Genomic DNA, 14824 nt, shown 5'->3' with positions numbered 1-14824 from the left:
TAACAGCTAAATTGTGACAGAATCACAGAGGTATCCAGCACAAAAACAGGCCCTTCGGCCCATCGTGTCCATCAAGCACCTAACTATTTTAATCCCATTTTCCAGCACTTGGCCCATAGCCTTGTATGCTATGGCATTTCAAGTGCTCATCTAAATACTTATTAAATGTTGTGAAATTTCTTTGGAGAAAACAAATGATGCCAAAACTGAAAGGTTATGCCCACCAGGAAAGACTGAACAGGCTGTGGTTTTCTAGAAAAGAGAAGGCTGCGGGGTGACCTGATAAGACATCTTTAAAATTATGAAATGCCTTGAAAGGGTAAACTTAGAGAAGGTGGGCCTTCTTGTTCTTCTCTCGACGTTGGGTTCTGTGGTAGTGTTGGGGGGAGGGGGCAGGAAAACTAGAGCGACAGCGGCCCGCCATGGAACCTGACGCCAGGATTGCCAGTCCCGATCTTCCGGCAGCAGGGAAGCTCTGTGACAGCCCCTCTGCCCTTCTGCGACGGGACCCGAGTTTGCATATTTAAATTACATCTTTGCATTAATTAAAATGCAACCCACAGCGATCTTACCTTCAATTCCCAATCTTCAGTGCGATGTGCAGCACTCTCGTGCCTTCACTTTCCCGTCCAGGGAAAGCTGGCACCACAGAGGTGCGGAAGGGGTCAACTCTGCACTATGTACTGTATGGGGGTTGGGGGGGGGGGGTTTGGTGGAGGGTGAACTTTAAAATGGTAAATTTCTTTTGAATTGTCCACCGCAGCATCGCTGCTAAGGTTTTATTGCACACCTGTTGCAAAAATAAATCACTGTAATGATCAGTGGCTGACTGCATACTGAATATTACAAGAATGATTCTTGTGAAGTGAATTAGTAACTAGGCCTTCTATGGAGGGCTTTCATTAAACAAATGGAAACTTTGATGCTGTGTTGTGGAAAAATGGGTTTGGCTTGTTATTCTTCAATGGTTCTGCAATGCCTATTGGGAAAGCAGTGATTGAAAATAAAGTTTCCTTCTTTTGGTCCTGTTTTATATATAATCAATCACAAAGGGCATTTTGGGGAAATTCCTAACAGCTAAACCAGTCTGACCTGGGCCAGGCAGATTTCAGCAGCACAATGTAAGGACTGGCAGCCTTTTAAAAATAGCGGCAGCACCTGCTCCTTCATCATGTGATGCCGTGAACGGCGTTGCCAATGCCGCCCCCGCCGCATGATTTTGGGGGGTGGCGGCAGGAGAACAAGATCCAGCCTGGTGTTTCCACTTCTGGGTAATACGAAAACTGGGGGCCATTAAATATAAGATAGTCTCTAATAAATCCAATTGGGAATTCAGGAGAAACTTCTTTCCTCAAAGAGTGGTTAGGATGTGGACCTAGATACCACAAGGACTGACTGAGGTGATTAGCATAGATGCATTTAAGGAGAAGAATGATAAACATATGAAGGAGAAAGGAATATGTTGATGGTATTAGATGAATAAGGGTGGGAGGAAGCTCACGTGGAGCATAAACATCTGTATGGACCCGTTGGGCTGAATGGTCTGTTTCTGTGCTGCAAACATTATGTAGAATTATGTAATTACAAGATTCAATGATAAAGAAAAGGCTTTATCTAGGTTCAACACTCTACTTTTATTCATGCTAAGAGTATATAAAACCTATCTAATTATGTTAATTTTCATTTATTACTTCAGTAAAGTTGCAGTTTAACAAAATGGTTGCAACTATTAGAATAATGGAAAATGATTATAAAAATCCTTTGTATAAGCTGCACCTGTTTAATGGCAGTCAATTTAGTAAAAAACCTCATCAGTTGCACTAGTGTTTAAGTCATTCCCTTGTACTGGGAGAACACAAAATACACAAAAGTGCAACTGGCACACTTGACTACCCAACTGTCACACTTTTTACAAAGAAGGTATTAGGTACAGAGATATCATGCAAACCAACCTGAATAAGAAAATTAATCCATAATCATTTGGTTTGGCCAACATGTCAGTTCCAATTACCAAGACATTTGACGCATCTGGAGAAAAATATTGAGGAAAGAATAAAGAGATTTGTTACGTAATACTATACTATAGTCACTATACTTACTTAATACTATGGTAATGCCAAAGGGAAAAAATACAAGTTTGAACAGACGATACAACCCAATTTGTAGCATTCTTTATGCTGAACAAAATGACAGGAAATGTAAGCACTTTAATTTTTGTTGATAAAGTGATCAGTCTCCAGGAAGGGAGGGTGAATAGCAAATGAACATTACAGAAGATTTATATAATATTTGATCTCTAGCGTCAAGGAACATTCAAGCTCATCCTGATTGTACAAGCTTCATCAATTTTCACTTGAGTAACTAACTTGAGTAAATGGAGCAGTATGCAGTCATCATTTATCCAGTATCAAGACTATTAAAAATTGGATTTCATGATGTGCAGCTGTTTATGCAGTACAAGCCATATTGATATATATCAGAACTATATTTTAAACTTATTCTTCTTCACACAGAACCCCGCAGCTCACTTTCCTCCTGAAGTGAGCAAGGCCTGGAATGATGGGATTTACAGCAATGCCAGTTTTTTCCCCCAGAAGTAGTTTGGTTCAATGTCAAAAAGACAATTGAATCTTATATCTACCACTGATGCCGAGCCCAGAAATCGAAGGGGAAGACAGGCTAAATAGCAATCCATTATTTGAAGATAGGCAACATGAAATTACACTGTTGAAATACAGAAGGATCATTTCTGGAATCTTAGCTCTTCTAAACAAAATGTAGAACAAGTTTGGAACTGCCACCAATTTTAAAACATCTATTATGAAATGCTTACTTAACATTCTCTGGTCCATCAACACTCAACAAGATACCACCCCCACTCCCCCAAAATTTTTCTTTATTACTTATAGCCATGATGCAATCCTTTGATGATAGAGATTGGATTGTTATATCCTTCGAGGAATCAAATTTTGAATTGCTGCAAGGCAAAGTCCATTTGTGAAACTATCAAAATTACATGTGCTGACCACCAATTCCTACACATACAATATAACACGTGTTTGATGAGATGATCTGTAGATAAGAGAAAGCATTTTTCGGGAAAACTCTTCAAAATGCACATTCTTTATTTTCTCTTTGACAAGCAGTAAAATAATGACGAGTTAAAGGCACACACCATTATTAGTGCGTAACAAAATCCAGCAACATCTGAAAAGGAAGAGATACACCATGAGTCACATATTGGCACAAACTACTGGATGATTTGTGCCATCCCTCTATTAGCTCCATGAGAAATGGAGCCTTCTGTCAACCTCCCCATGGGATTCAAGAAATTACTGCATTTGCAAAATATTAAATGAAGGTGATGCCACGCATACAAGAAGTGCAATGATACAACAATCATGGACTAAATCTGAAGAGTTATAAAAAACTGAATTTGTCTTTTAAAAATGAATCTTTATTTTAAAAAGTGAACAATGGTCCAAAATGGCAATTGAAGAAAAAGGAATTGGCCTTTGTGGATTCAAACTGTCTTGACAGGGACAAAGGAAAAATCTTCAGAGCTAAGAGGTGTCAATTGCACCCAAGCTAAAACATTCCAGAATTGAACGTCTTCTTCTGAAACAAAGGGGTGTGAAGTAGCCGCGTCCTGGGCCATTGGGAACAGACCAGAGCGTCTCCTACCAAGAGGCGAGAAGTAACAGTTCTATCTTAAAAAAAGACAGCCGAGAGAGAGAGAACAATGCAACATCCAGCAGCTTGTTTTCCAGTAAACCAGAAGGCACGTGCCCTGCTGTAGAATCCTACATTTACACTAGACAGCAGTGAACTAGAAGTGATCTACTGTCTTCAACTGAACTTTCAATCAAGAGAAATCTATCCTCTCAGGCCTGCACCCAACAGGAACCCGATTTCCAAGAGAATTCAACAGGTTTATCGTGACCTCTACCCCCATCTAAAAATCACTTTTCCCCTTTTCCCTCTCTACCCGTCTCTTGTTGTGTGTGTGTGTGCGTGTGTACGAGCGAATGCATGAGTGGACGTGGTTGCGACAATTTCAGGATAAGGCATTTCCATTATGTTATGAGAATTTCCATCTTTTTGTATTAAAATTTGGGATTCTATATTTTTAAAAACTGAAAAGGATTTCAGTGGACATTGAGACATCTGGAGATAGCTGAACTTTATGGATGCTTTTGGAAGGAAGGGTCAACGAGAGGTTCCTAGTTTTGACCAGTAAACAAATACTGGAAACCAGGCAATTTCAAGGAAACCAGCAGGGGGTTTGACCTCAGAGCTACTCTTTGTGTGATAATCAATAAACAATTGATTTTCTGTTTTTCAACCTACAAGAAAACCTGTCGCTGTCTGTTTATTTGACAAATAAAACATCAAAGGGTCAAATCCTAGTAACAAAACACACTTGCTGTGGTCACGTGGAGAGCTGAACAGTGGGAACCATCCACATCGCACCATGTGGCCATAACAGCGACTTCTGAGCAGGTGGTGAGGGTGGAATTGCATGGGGGAAACCTGGAAGTCAAGTAAGCAGATCAGAATCAGCGATATCAACTCAATCGTACAAATTAATTTTGAATTCCAAGTTTCATATCTCCAAGCTGTGCAGTGGATGTAATACACACATGCGTGAACAATACCAGCTGTATTTAAAGGCTCAGTACATAAATTGATATTGCAAGTGTTCAGGAAGGATGGTGGACCTAGAGCAAGGGCTGCACCCAGATTCAGTGACGAATCGCTAGAATGACTGCTGGGTGCAGTCAGGAATAAGGACACATTTTTTCCCCAGCAATGGAAGGAAGAAACTTGCTGCTATCATCAAGAAGACATGGGTGAGGTAGCTGAGGTGCAAGTTGCAGCACACCACTATCTATCAGGACACCCTTGCTGGCGAGTACTGAAAGGTACCTCCAGACCTATCTCAGTACCTGAAGTGGCTTTTCAACTTTCCAAAGACCTGCTCGATGACACAGCTGGCTATCATGTGGCTTTCGTTGTAGCGCTCCTGCATCTCATTGGTGGGGCTCCTCACAGATATCATGAGTCAAGATTGAAGGGGGGTATCCCTTGTCTCCTAAGAGCCAGCCCTTAAGTCTGCTTCCTGGATTGAAAAAGTCTGGAATGTTGGACTAATGCATTATGAAGGCATTATGACAGCTCCCAGGGAATCTGGCGCACACCTGCATAAATCACTTCTTGTGATTGGTGAGTACCTGGTGAGTTTTTTTTATACAAATCTTCAATAAGTCTTTAGTTTATATCTATTAAGCTTAGTTAGTTTAATAAGTAGAGGCATGGTAAGGCACCTTGGTCCCATGAAGTGCACATACTGTTCCATGTGAGAACTCCAGGACGCTTCCCATGTCCTGAACAACCGCAAGTGCAGGAGGTGTTGTCAGTTGGAGTAGATCGAGCTTCAGTTTTTGGAACTTGAATCTTTTTGTTTTTAAATAATTCACTCATAGGATGTGGGCGTCGCTGGCCAGGCCAGAATTTATTGCCCATCCCTAATTGCCCTTGAGAAGGTGGTGGTGAGCTGCCTTCTTGAACAGCTGCAGTCCATGTAGGGTAGGTACATCCACAGTGCTGTTAGGAAGGGAGCTCCAGGATTTTGACCCAGCGACAGTGAAGGAACGCCGATATAGTTCCAAGTCAGGATGGTGAGAGACTTGGAGGGGAACTTGCAGGTGGTGGTGTTCCCATTCATTTGCTGCCCTTGTCCTTCTAGTTGGTAGAGGTCGCGGGTTTGAAAGGTGCTTTCTAAGGAGCCTTGGTGCATTGCTGCAGTGCATCTTGTAGATGGTACACACTGCTGCCACTGTGCGTCGGTGGTGGAGGGAGTGAACGTTTGTGGATGGGGTGCGAATCAAGCGGGCTGCTTTGTCCTGGATGGCGTCGAGCTTCTTGAGTGTTGTTGGAGCTGCACCCATCCAGGCAAGTGGACAGTATCTCATCACACTCCTGACTTGTGCCTTGTAGATGGTGCACAGGCTTTGGGGAGTCAGGTGGTGAGTTACTTGCCACAGGATTCGTAGCCTCTGACCTGTTCTTGTAGCCACGGTATTTATATGGCTACTCCAGTTCAGTTTCTGGTCAATGGTAGCCCCTAGGATGTTGATAGTGGGGGATTCAGCAATGGTAATGCCATTGAAGGTCAAGGGGTGATGGTTAGATTCTCTCTTGTTGGAGAGAGAGTCATTACCTGGCACTTGTATGGCACGAATGTTACTTGCCACTTAACAGCCCAAGCCTGGATATTGTCCAAGTCTTGCTGCATTTCGATACTGACTGCTTCAGTATCTGAGGAGTTGCGAATGGTGCTTAACATTGTACAATCATCAGCAAACATCCCCACTTCTGACCTTATGATTGAAGGAAGGTCATTGATGAAACAGCTGAAGATGGTTGGGCCGAGGACACTACCCTGAGGAACTCTTGCAGTGATGTCCTGGAGCTCAGATGATTGACCTCCAACAACCACAACCATCTTCTTTTGCGCTAGTTATGACTCCAACCAGCAGAGAGTTTCCCCCCCTGATTCCCATTGACTTCAGTTTTGCTCGGGCTCTTTGATGCCTTGATGTCAAGGGCAGTCACTCTCACCTCGCCTCTGGAGTTCAGCTCTTTTGTTCCTGTTTGAACCAAGGCTGTAAAAGAGGTCAGGAGCTGAATGGCCCTGGTGGAACCCAAACTGAGCATCACTGAGCAAGTTATTGCTAAGCAAATGCCGCTTGATGGCACTGTTGATGACACCTTCCATCACTTTACTGATGATTGAGAGCAGGCTGATGGGGCGATAATTGGCCAGATTGGACTTGCCCTGCTTTGTGTGTACAGGACATACCTGGGCAATTTTCCACATTGCAGGGTAGATGCCTGTGTTGTAGTTGTACTGGAACAGCTTGGCTAGGGGTGTGGCAAATTCTGGAGCACAGGTCTTCAGTACTATTGCCGGATTATCAGGGCCCATAGCCTTTGCAGTATCCAGTGCCTTCAGTTGTTTCTTGATATCACGCGGAGTGAATCGAATTGTCTGAAGTCTGGTATCTGTGGTGTTGGGGACTTCAGGAGGAGGCCGAGATGGATCATCAACTTGGCACCTCTGGCTGAAGATTGTTGCAAGTGCTTCAGCCTTATCTTTCGCACTGATGTGCTGGGCTCCCCCATCATTGAAAATGGGAATATTTGTGGAGCCACCTCCTCCAGTCAGTTGTTTAATTGTCCACCACCATTCATGGCTGGATATGGCAGGACTGCAGAGCTTAGATCTGATCCGTTGGTTATGGGATCGCTTAGCTCGGTCTGTTGCATGCCGCTTATGCAGTTTGGCATGCAGCTCGTCCTGTGTTGTAGCTTCACCAGGTTGACACGTCATTTTTAGGTATGCCTGGTGCTGCTCCTGGCATGCCCTCCTGCACATTTCATTGAACCAGGGTTGGTCACTTGGCTTGATGGCAATGGTAGAGTGGGGGATATGCCGGGCCATGAGGTTACAGATTGTGGTTGAGTACAATTCTGCTGCTGCTGATAGCCCACAGCACCTCATGGATGCCCAGTTTTGTATTGCTCGACCTGCTCGAAATCTATCCCATTTAACATGGCGGTAGTCCCACACAACACGATAGAGGGCATCTTTAATGTGAAAGCGGGAATTCGTCTCCACAAGGACTGTGCGGTGGTCACTCCTACCAATACTGTCGTGGACAGATGCGGCAGGCAGATTGGTGAGGACGAGGTCAAGTATGTTTTCCCTCGTTGGTTCCCTCACCACCTGCCACATACCCAGTCTAGCAGCCATGTCCTTTAGGACTTGGACAGCTCGGTCAGTAGTGGTGCTACCGAGCCACGCTTGGTTATGGACATTGAAGTCCCCCACCAGAGTACATTCTGCACCCTTGCTACCCTTACTGCTTTCTCCAAGTGGTGATCAACATTGAGGAGTACTGATTTATCAGCTGAGGGAGGGCGGTAGGTGGTAATCAGCAGGAGGTTTCCTGGTCCATGTTCGACCTGATGCCATGAGACTTCATGGGGTCCGGAGTCGATGTTGAGGACTCCCAGGGCAACTCCCTCCCGACTGTATACCACTGTGCGGCCACCTCTGCTGGGCCTGTCCTGCTGGTGGGATAGGACATACCTGGGGATGGTGATGGCAGTGTCTGGTACATTGTCAGGTATGATTCTGTGAGTATGACTATGTCAGGCTGTTGCTTGACTAGTCTGTGGGACAGCTCTCCCAACTTTGGCAGAAGTCCCCAGATGTTAGTAAGGAGGACTTTGCACGGTTGACAGGGCTGGGTTTGCTGGTCGTTTCCGGTGCCTAGGTCGATGCCGGGTGATCCGTCGGTTTCATTCTTTTTTATTGACTTCGTAGCGGTTAGATACAACTGAGTGGCTTGCTAGGCAATTTCAGAGGGCATGTAAGAGTCAACCACACTGCTGTGGGTCTGGAGTCACATGTAGGCCAGACCAGGGAAGGACAGCAGATTTCCTTCCCTAAAGCACTCTAGTGAACCAGGTGGGTTTTTACTACAATCGACAATGGTTTCATGGCCATTAGACTAGCTTTTAATTCCAGATTTATTAATTGAATTCAAATTCTACCTTCTGCTGTGGTGGGATTTGAACCCATGCCCTCAGAGCAATACCTTGGGTCTCTGGGTTACTAGTCCAGTGACAATACCACTACGCCACCGCCTCCCCTCATAGAATCATAGAAAGTTTAAGGCACCATCGTGTCTGTGCCGGCCGAGAAATGATCCATCTATTCTAATCCCACCTTCCAGCATTTGGTACATAGCTATGCAGATTACGGCACTTGAGGTGCATATCCAGACTCCTTTTGAATGATAAGGGTTTCGGCCTCAACTACCCTTTCAGGGAGTGAGTTCCAGACCCCAGAATTTGAGCAGCAGCTGGCGTCACTGCAGTGCATCCGCGAGGCCGAGAACTACATGGATAGCATGTTTCTGGATGTGGTCACCCCGCAGCTTAAGGGTGCGCAGGCAGAAAGGAAATGGGTGACTGCCAGGCAGTCAAACAAAACTAAGCAGGTACTGCAGGAGTCCCTTGAGTGCATCGTGCTCTACAATCAGTATTCAATTCTCAATATTGGTGAAAGTGATGGTTCATCTAGGAAGTGCAGCCAGAGCCAAGTCCATGGCACCATGGCTCAGCTATACCAGGGTGGGGCTGGTGGAGGGTGGGCGGGCAGAAGGAAGATTGGGAAACAATAGTGATAGAGGATTCTATAGTTAGGGGAACAGACAGGTGTTTCTGCGGCCACAGACTTGAATCCAGGATGATCTGTAGCCTCCCTGGTGCCAGATATGTCACTGAGTGGCTCCAGAGCACTCTGAGCAGGGAGGATGAGCAGCCAGAGGTTGTGGTCCATATTGGCACCAACGACATAGGCAAAAAGAGGAATGAGGTCTTGTAGACAGATTTTAGGGAGCTAGGAAAGAGACAAGCAAGCAGGACCTCAAAGGTAGTAATCTCTGGATTACTAGCAGTGCCTTGCGCTCATGAGTATAGAAACAGGAAGATAGAACAGATGCAAGTGTGGCCGGAGAAATCTTTTAAAAAAATCTTTCACTTAATGTGAGCATCGCTAGGAAGGAATTGTTGCCCATCCCTAATTGCCCTTGAGAAAGTGGTGGTGAGCTGCCTTCTTGGATTGCTGCAGTCCATCTGGTGTAGGTACACCCACAGTGCTATTAGGAAGGGAGTTCCAGGTTTTTGACCCAGCCACAGTGAAGGAATAGCTATACAGTTCCAAGCCAGAATGTTGTGTGCCTGCTGCCCTTGTCCTTCTGGGTGGTAGAGGTCACAGGGTTGGAAGGTGCTGTCAAAGGAGGTTTGGCAAGTTGCTGCAGTGTATCTTGTGTATATGGTACACACTGCTGCCACAGTGTGCCAGTGGTGGAGGGAGTGAATGTTGAAGGTGGTGGATGGTGTCCCGATCAAGCGGGCTGCTTTGTCCTGGATGGTATTGAGCTTCTTTAGTGTTGTTGGACCTGCACTCATCCAGGCAAGTGGAGAGTATTCCATCATACTCCTGACTTGTGTCTTGTAGATGGTAGACAAGCTTTAGGGAGTCAGGAGGTGAGTTACTCGCCACAGAATTCCCAGCCTCTGACCTGCTCTTGTAGCGCAGCATTTATGTGGCTGGTCCAGTTCAGTTTCCGGTCAATGGTAACCCCCCCAGGATGTTGATGGTGGGGGATTTAGCGATGGTAATGCCGTAGAATGTCAAGGGAAGATGGTTAGACTTTCTTGTCGGAGATGGCCATTGCCTGGCACTAGAACAGTGCGAATGTTACTTGTCACATATTGGCCCAAGCCTGAATGTTGTCCAAGTCTTGCTGCAAGTGGACACGGGGACTGCTGGAGGAAGGGCTTTTGATTCCTGGGGGACTGGGACTTGGTGTGGGGGAGGTAGGACCTATGCAGTCTGGATGGGTTGCACTTAAATAGAGCTGGGACCAATGTCCTTGCCCGGCAGTTTGCTCGTCTTGTTGGGGAGGGTTTAAACTAACTTGGTGGGGGATGGGAACCAGGATGTCACTAGGAAGGGAAAACAAGGTGCACAAAGGACTGGGAGAAGCAGATAACACTAGAGTAAGAAATAGTAAGGCATTAGGTGGGGTCAAACTAAGAGGTAATGCAATAAGATCTAAATTAGTTTTACAGTACATGTAGTAAACACACAAAGTGTGGTTAATATGGTTGGTGAGCTGTAGGTGCAAATAGCTACAAGGGAATATGGTGACCTGGTGATAACAAAGACCTGGTTCAAAAAAGGGTAGGACTGGGTACTAAATATTCCTGGATACAATGAGTTCAGGAAAAATAGGAAAGAGAAGGGGTGGCTGTAATGATTAAGGAGAATATTATAGTGCTGGAGACAGAGGATATCCTTGAGGGGTCAAGGACTGAACCTATTTGGTTACAGTTAAGAAATGATAGAGGTACCATTTACACTACTGGGTGTATTCTATGGGTTACCAACTAAGTTGAAAGATATAGAGCAAGAAATTTGCAGGGAAATTACAAAGAGGTGCAAAAACTATAGAGCAGTGATAAGGGGGATTTCAATTATCATAATATAGACAGGGATAGTAACAGTGTAAAAGGGCAGAGAGGGGGAAGAGTTTCTAAAGTGTGTTCAGGAAAATTTTCTTGATCAGTATGTTTCTAGCCAAACGAGGAAGGAATGAGGTTGGCCAAATGGATCAAATGTCAGTTGGGAAACTTTTAGGGAACAGTGATCATAGTATCACAAGGTTTAGGTTAGCCATGGCAAAGGCCATGGAGCAATCTAAACTAAAAATACTAAATTGGGGGAGGGCCAATTTCAGTGGGGTGAGAATGGATCTGTCTTAGATAAACTGGAATCAAAGATTGGTAGGCGGAACAATGGGCTGCCTTTAAAGAGGAGATGGTTTGGGTACAGTCGAGGTACTTCCCCACAAGGTGGAAAGGTAGGGCAACTAAAGCCTAAGCTCCCTGGATGATGAAAGAGGTAGAAAGATGAAACAGAAGAAGGGGCCTATGACAGATGTTAGGTTGATAATACAAATGAGAACCAGGCTGAAGATAGAAAGTTCAGAGAGGAAGTAAAAAAAGAACTAAGAGAGGCAAAGGAAGCATATGAGGAGACTGGTGGCTAACATAAAAGGGAATCCAGAAGTCTTCTATAAGCATATAAATAGTAAAAGGGTAGTAAGAGGAAGGTAGGGATGATTAAGGACCAAACAGGGGATTTAAGGATGGAGCACAGGGCACGGCTGATGTACTAAATGACTACTTTGCATCAGTCTTTAACAAGGAAGAAGATGCTGCCAAAGTCATAGTGAAAGAGGAGGTAGTTGAGATGCTGGATGGGATAAAAATTGATCAAGAGGAGGTATCAGAAAGGCTGGTTGCATTTAAAGTTGATAAGTCACCAGGACTGGATGAGATGTATCCGAGGATACTGAGGGCAGTAAGAGTGGTAATTACAGAGGTACTGGCCATAATCTCCCAATTCTCCTTCAATTCAGGGTGGTTGCAAAGGACTGGAGAATTGCAAATATTACATCCTTGTTCAGAAAAGGGTCTAAGGATAAATCAGCAACTACAGGTCATTCGGTTTAATCTGGGTGGTGGTCTCTCTTTTAGAGACAATAATCCACGACAAAATTAACCATCACTTGGACATGGGTGCGGATTAATTGGGGAAAGCCAGCACAAATTTGTTAAAGGCAAATCATGTTCAACTTACTTAATTGAGTTTTTCGATGAGGTAACAGAGATGGTGGATCAGGGTAATGCGCTCGATGTGGTGTATATGGACTTCCAAAAGGCGTTTGATGAAGTGCCACATAATAGACCTGCCAACAAAGTTAAAGCTCATGGAATAAAAGAGAACATGGAAGCATGGATACGCTGACTGAGTGACAGGAAACAGAATAGTGGTGAATGGTAGTTTATCAGACTGGAGGAAGGTCTACAGTGGGATTCCCTACGAGCTGGTACGAGGACCACTGCTTTTCTTGATGTGTATTAATGACCTAGACTAGGGGGTGCAGGGCATAATTTCAAAGTTTATAGATGACACAAAGCATGGAAGTATTGTAAACTGTGAGGAGGATAGCAACAGACTTCAAGAAGACATAAACAGGCTGGTGGAATGGCAGATGAAATTTAATGCAGAGTAGTGTGAAGTGGTACATTCTGGTAGGAAGAATAAGGAGAGGCAATAAAAAGTAGGTCGTCACAATTCTAAAGGTGATACCGGAAAGAGAGACCTAGGTGTACATGTACACAAATCATTGAGGCAGGGCAGGTTGGGAAAGTAGTTAAGAAGGCATACAGGCTTTATAAATAGAGGATTAGAGTACAAAAAGAAGGAAGTTATGATGAACTTTTATAAAATTCTGGTTCAGCCTCAGCAGGAGTATTGGGTCCAATACCGAGCACCACACTTTAGGAAGGAAGTGAAGGCTTTAGAGGGTGCAGAAAAGATTTGAGAATGGTTTAAAGGATGAGGGACTTCAGTTGGAGAAGCTGGTGTTGTTTTCCTTAGAAAAGAGAAGGTTGAGAGGAGAACTGATGGAAGTGTTCAATATTACGAGCCTAGACAGAGTAGATAGAGAGAAAGTGTTCCCATTGGCAGAAGAGTCAAGAACCAGAGGACACCAATTTAAGGTGGCTGGAGAAAGAACAAATGGCGACATGAGAAAAATATTTTCACAGAGCAAGTGGTTAGGATCTAGAAGGTACTACCAGAGAGTGTGGTGGAGGCAGATATAATCAGGGCTTTCAAAAGGGAATTGAGTAAGCACCTGAAGAGAAAAGATTTGCAGTGCTACAGGGAAAGGGTGGGAGAGTGGGACTAGCTGAGTTGCTCTTGCAAAGTGCCAGCACAGATATGACAAGCTGAATGGCCTCCTTCTATGTGTAATTATTCTATGATGCACACCAGCTGATGGAAGTATATCAATTGCAGTTTGTAAAACTCCTGGTTGATGTGTGGGTACTTGGATTGCCCTATGTGCAGTTCATGGCATCCTGTAAGTCGGGGAATCTAGCCAGAGAGCCAATTCAGAGCGCCTGTTCAATGTGGCTAGTGTCACTAAAGGGGAAGTTTATATAATTGTTGGCCCTGACAAACAATCCATCAGTGACCTGTCTTATGCATTTTTATGCAGCCAACTGGGATAACCCAGATATATCGTTGGTAGCGCCCTGAAAGTATCTGGAGGCGAGAAAGCTGAGGGTGGTGGTCACTTTCACAGCCACTGGTAATGCATGGCACTAGGTCCAGTAAGGAGAAGGTCTTCCTGTAGGAGGCTGCAGATATGCGCCACCACTTAATGCAGCAACTTCTGTCTGTAAACCCTGTGGCCTGGGTCATACCTCCTGCTACCTCACACTCTCTTCTGCGCACATGCTGATCCTGACACAACACATCATCGTTCATGTGGATGGTGATGGTCTTTCTCTTCTGATGTACCGTCAGGCATACCCAATGCACCTCCAATTCTAATCTTGTCTCTTTGAAATCCTCCAAAGTTGAAAAAAAGCTGTATCCACATTAAGTATTCTCTGCCAAACATTTTCCAGAGGGAACTGAGACACCAGCTGCAATAAGTAAGCTTTTATTCAGATGGGACAACAATAAGTTTAAATACCCACCTGAATTTCTGTTCAAACTCACCTCCGTTTTCCTGCCCTGGGAAACCTGTGGCGCACAAGCTAAATTTGAAGCCAAGTGAAAAACAATCTGAAAAGACTTCATTAATGTGGTAATTGAGCCAGTAGGTATCTGCTCACCTGCAATAATTAAATCCCTGACTTTGGCATATAGGTTTCACAGTGGCACCCAAACACGCCTTTATTAAGCCAGAAAGTGAGCATGCTGGAGCTGGGTTGTGCTCCTGCTCTAAAAATTTAAAAAATTAAATCCCAACCATTCTTCGGAGTTAAAATTCATGATAATTCATGATATTTTCTTTTCCATTATTCCTTTGTTCATTTCATAATCCTTAAATCTCATTGGTTAAGGAAGCAGCCTACTGGTCCAGTCATTCACCATGGACCCAGAGGCCCTTTTGGCTGTGCCATTATCAGCTCACGCTTCTAGCAATTTGCAATGCAAAATTATTTGGAGCTTAAGGGCGAGGGAAAAAAAATGAAACTGACCATGAGTTGCCCTGCTACAACAAATTCTGAGCCATTATACTGCTTGACATACTTTTCTTTTGAGCCTTATAGGGCTGTATTAATTGTGTGGCAAAATCTCTCGTGGGGATTTGTA

At 44.4% G+C, this 14824-nt stretch overlaps 1 protein-coding gene across 4 annotated transcripts in view; it reads right to left on the bottom strand.

The window, feature by feature from the left end:
• rmnd1 (required for meiotic nuclear division 1 homolog) overlaps nucleotides 1-14824 on the bottom strand; it is a 94761-nt gene that overhangs the window by 38912 nt on the left and 41025 nt on the right. For all 4 annotated transcript variants that reach the window (XM_068044456.1, XM_068044459.1, XM_068044458.1 and 1 more), the window contains one exon: nucleotides 1953-2028. In XM_068044456.1, coding sequence (XP_067900557.1) covers nucleotides 1953-2028 — 76 coding nt within the window. The remainder of the gene's footprint in view (nucleotides 1-1952; nucleotides 2029-14824) is intronic.

The sequence above is a fragment of the Heterodontus francisci genome, chromosome 13 (assembly GCF_036365525.1).
Source record: "Heterodontus francisci isolate sHetFra1 chromosome 13, sHetFra1.hap1, whole genome shotgun sequence".
Taxonomy (NCBI): domain Eukaryota; kingdom Metazoa; phylum Chordata; class Chondrichthyes; order Heterodontiformes; family Heterodontidae; genus Heterodontus; species Heterodontus francisci.
The sequence above is the reverse complement of the archived record's forward strand: the minus strand, read 5'-3'. Positions and strand labels throughout refer to the sequence as shown.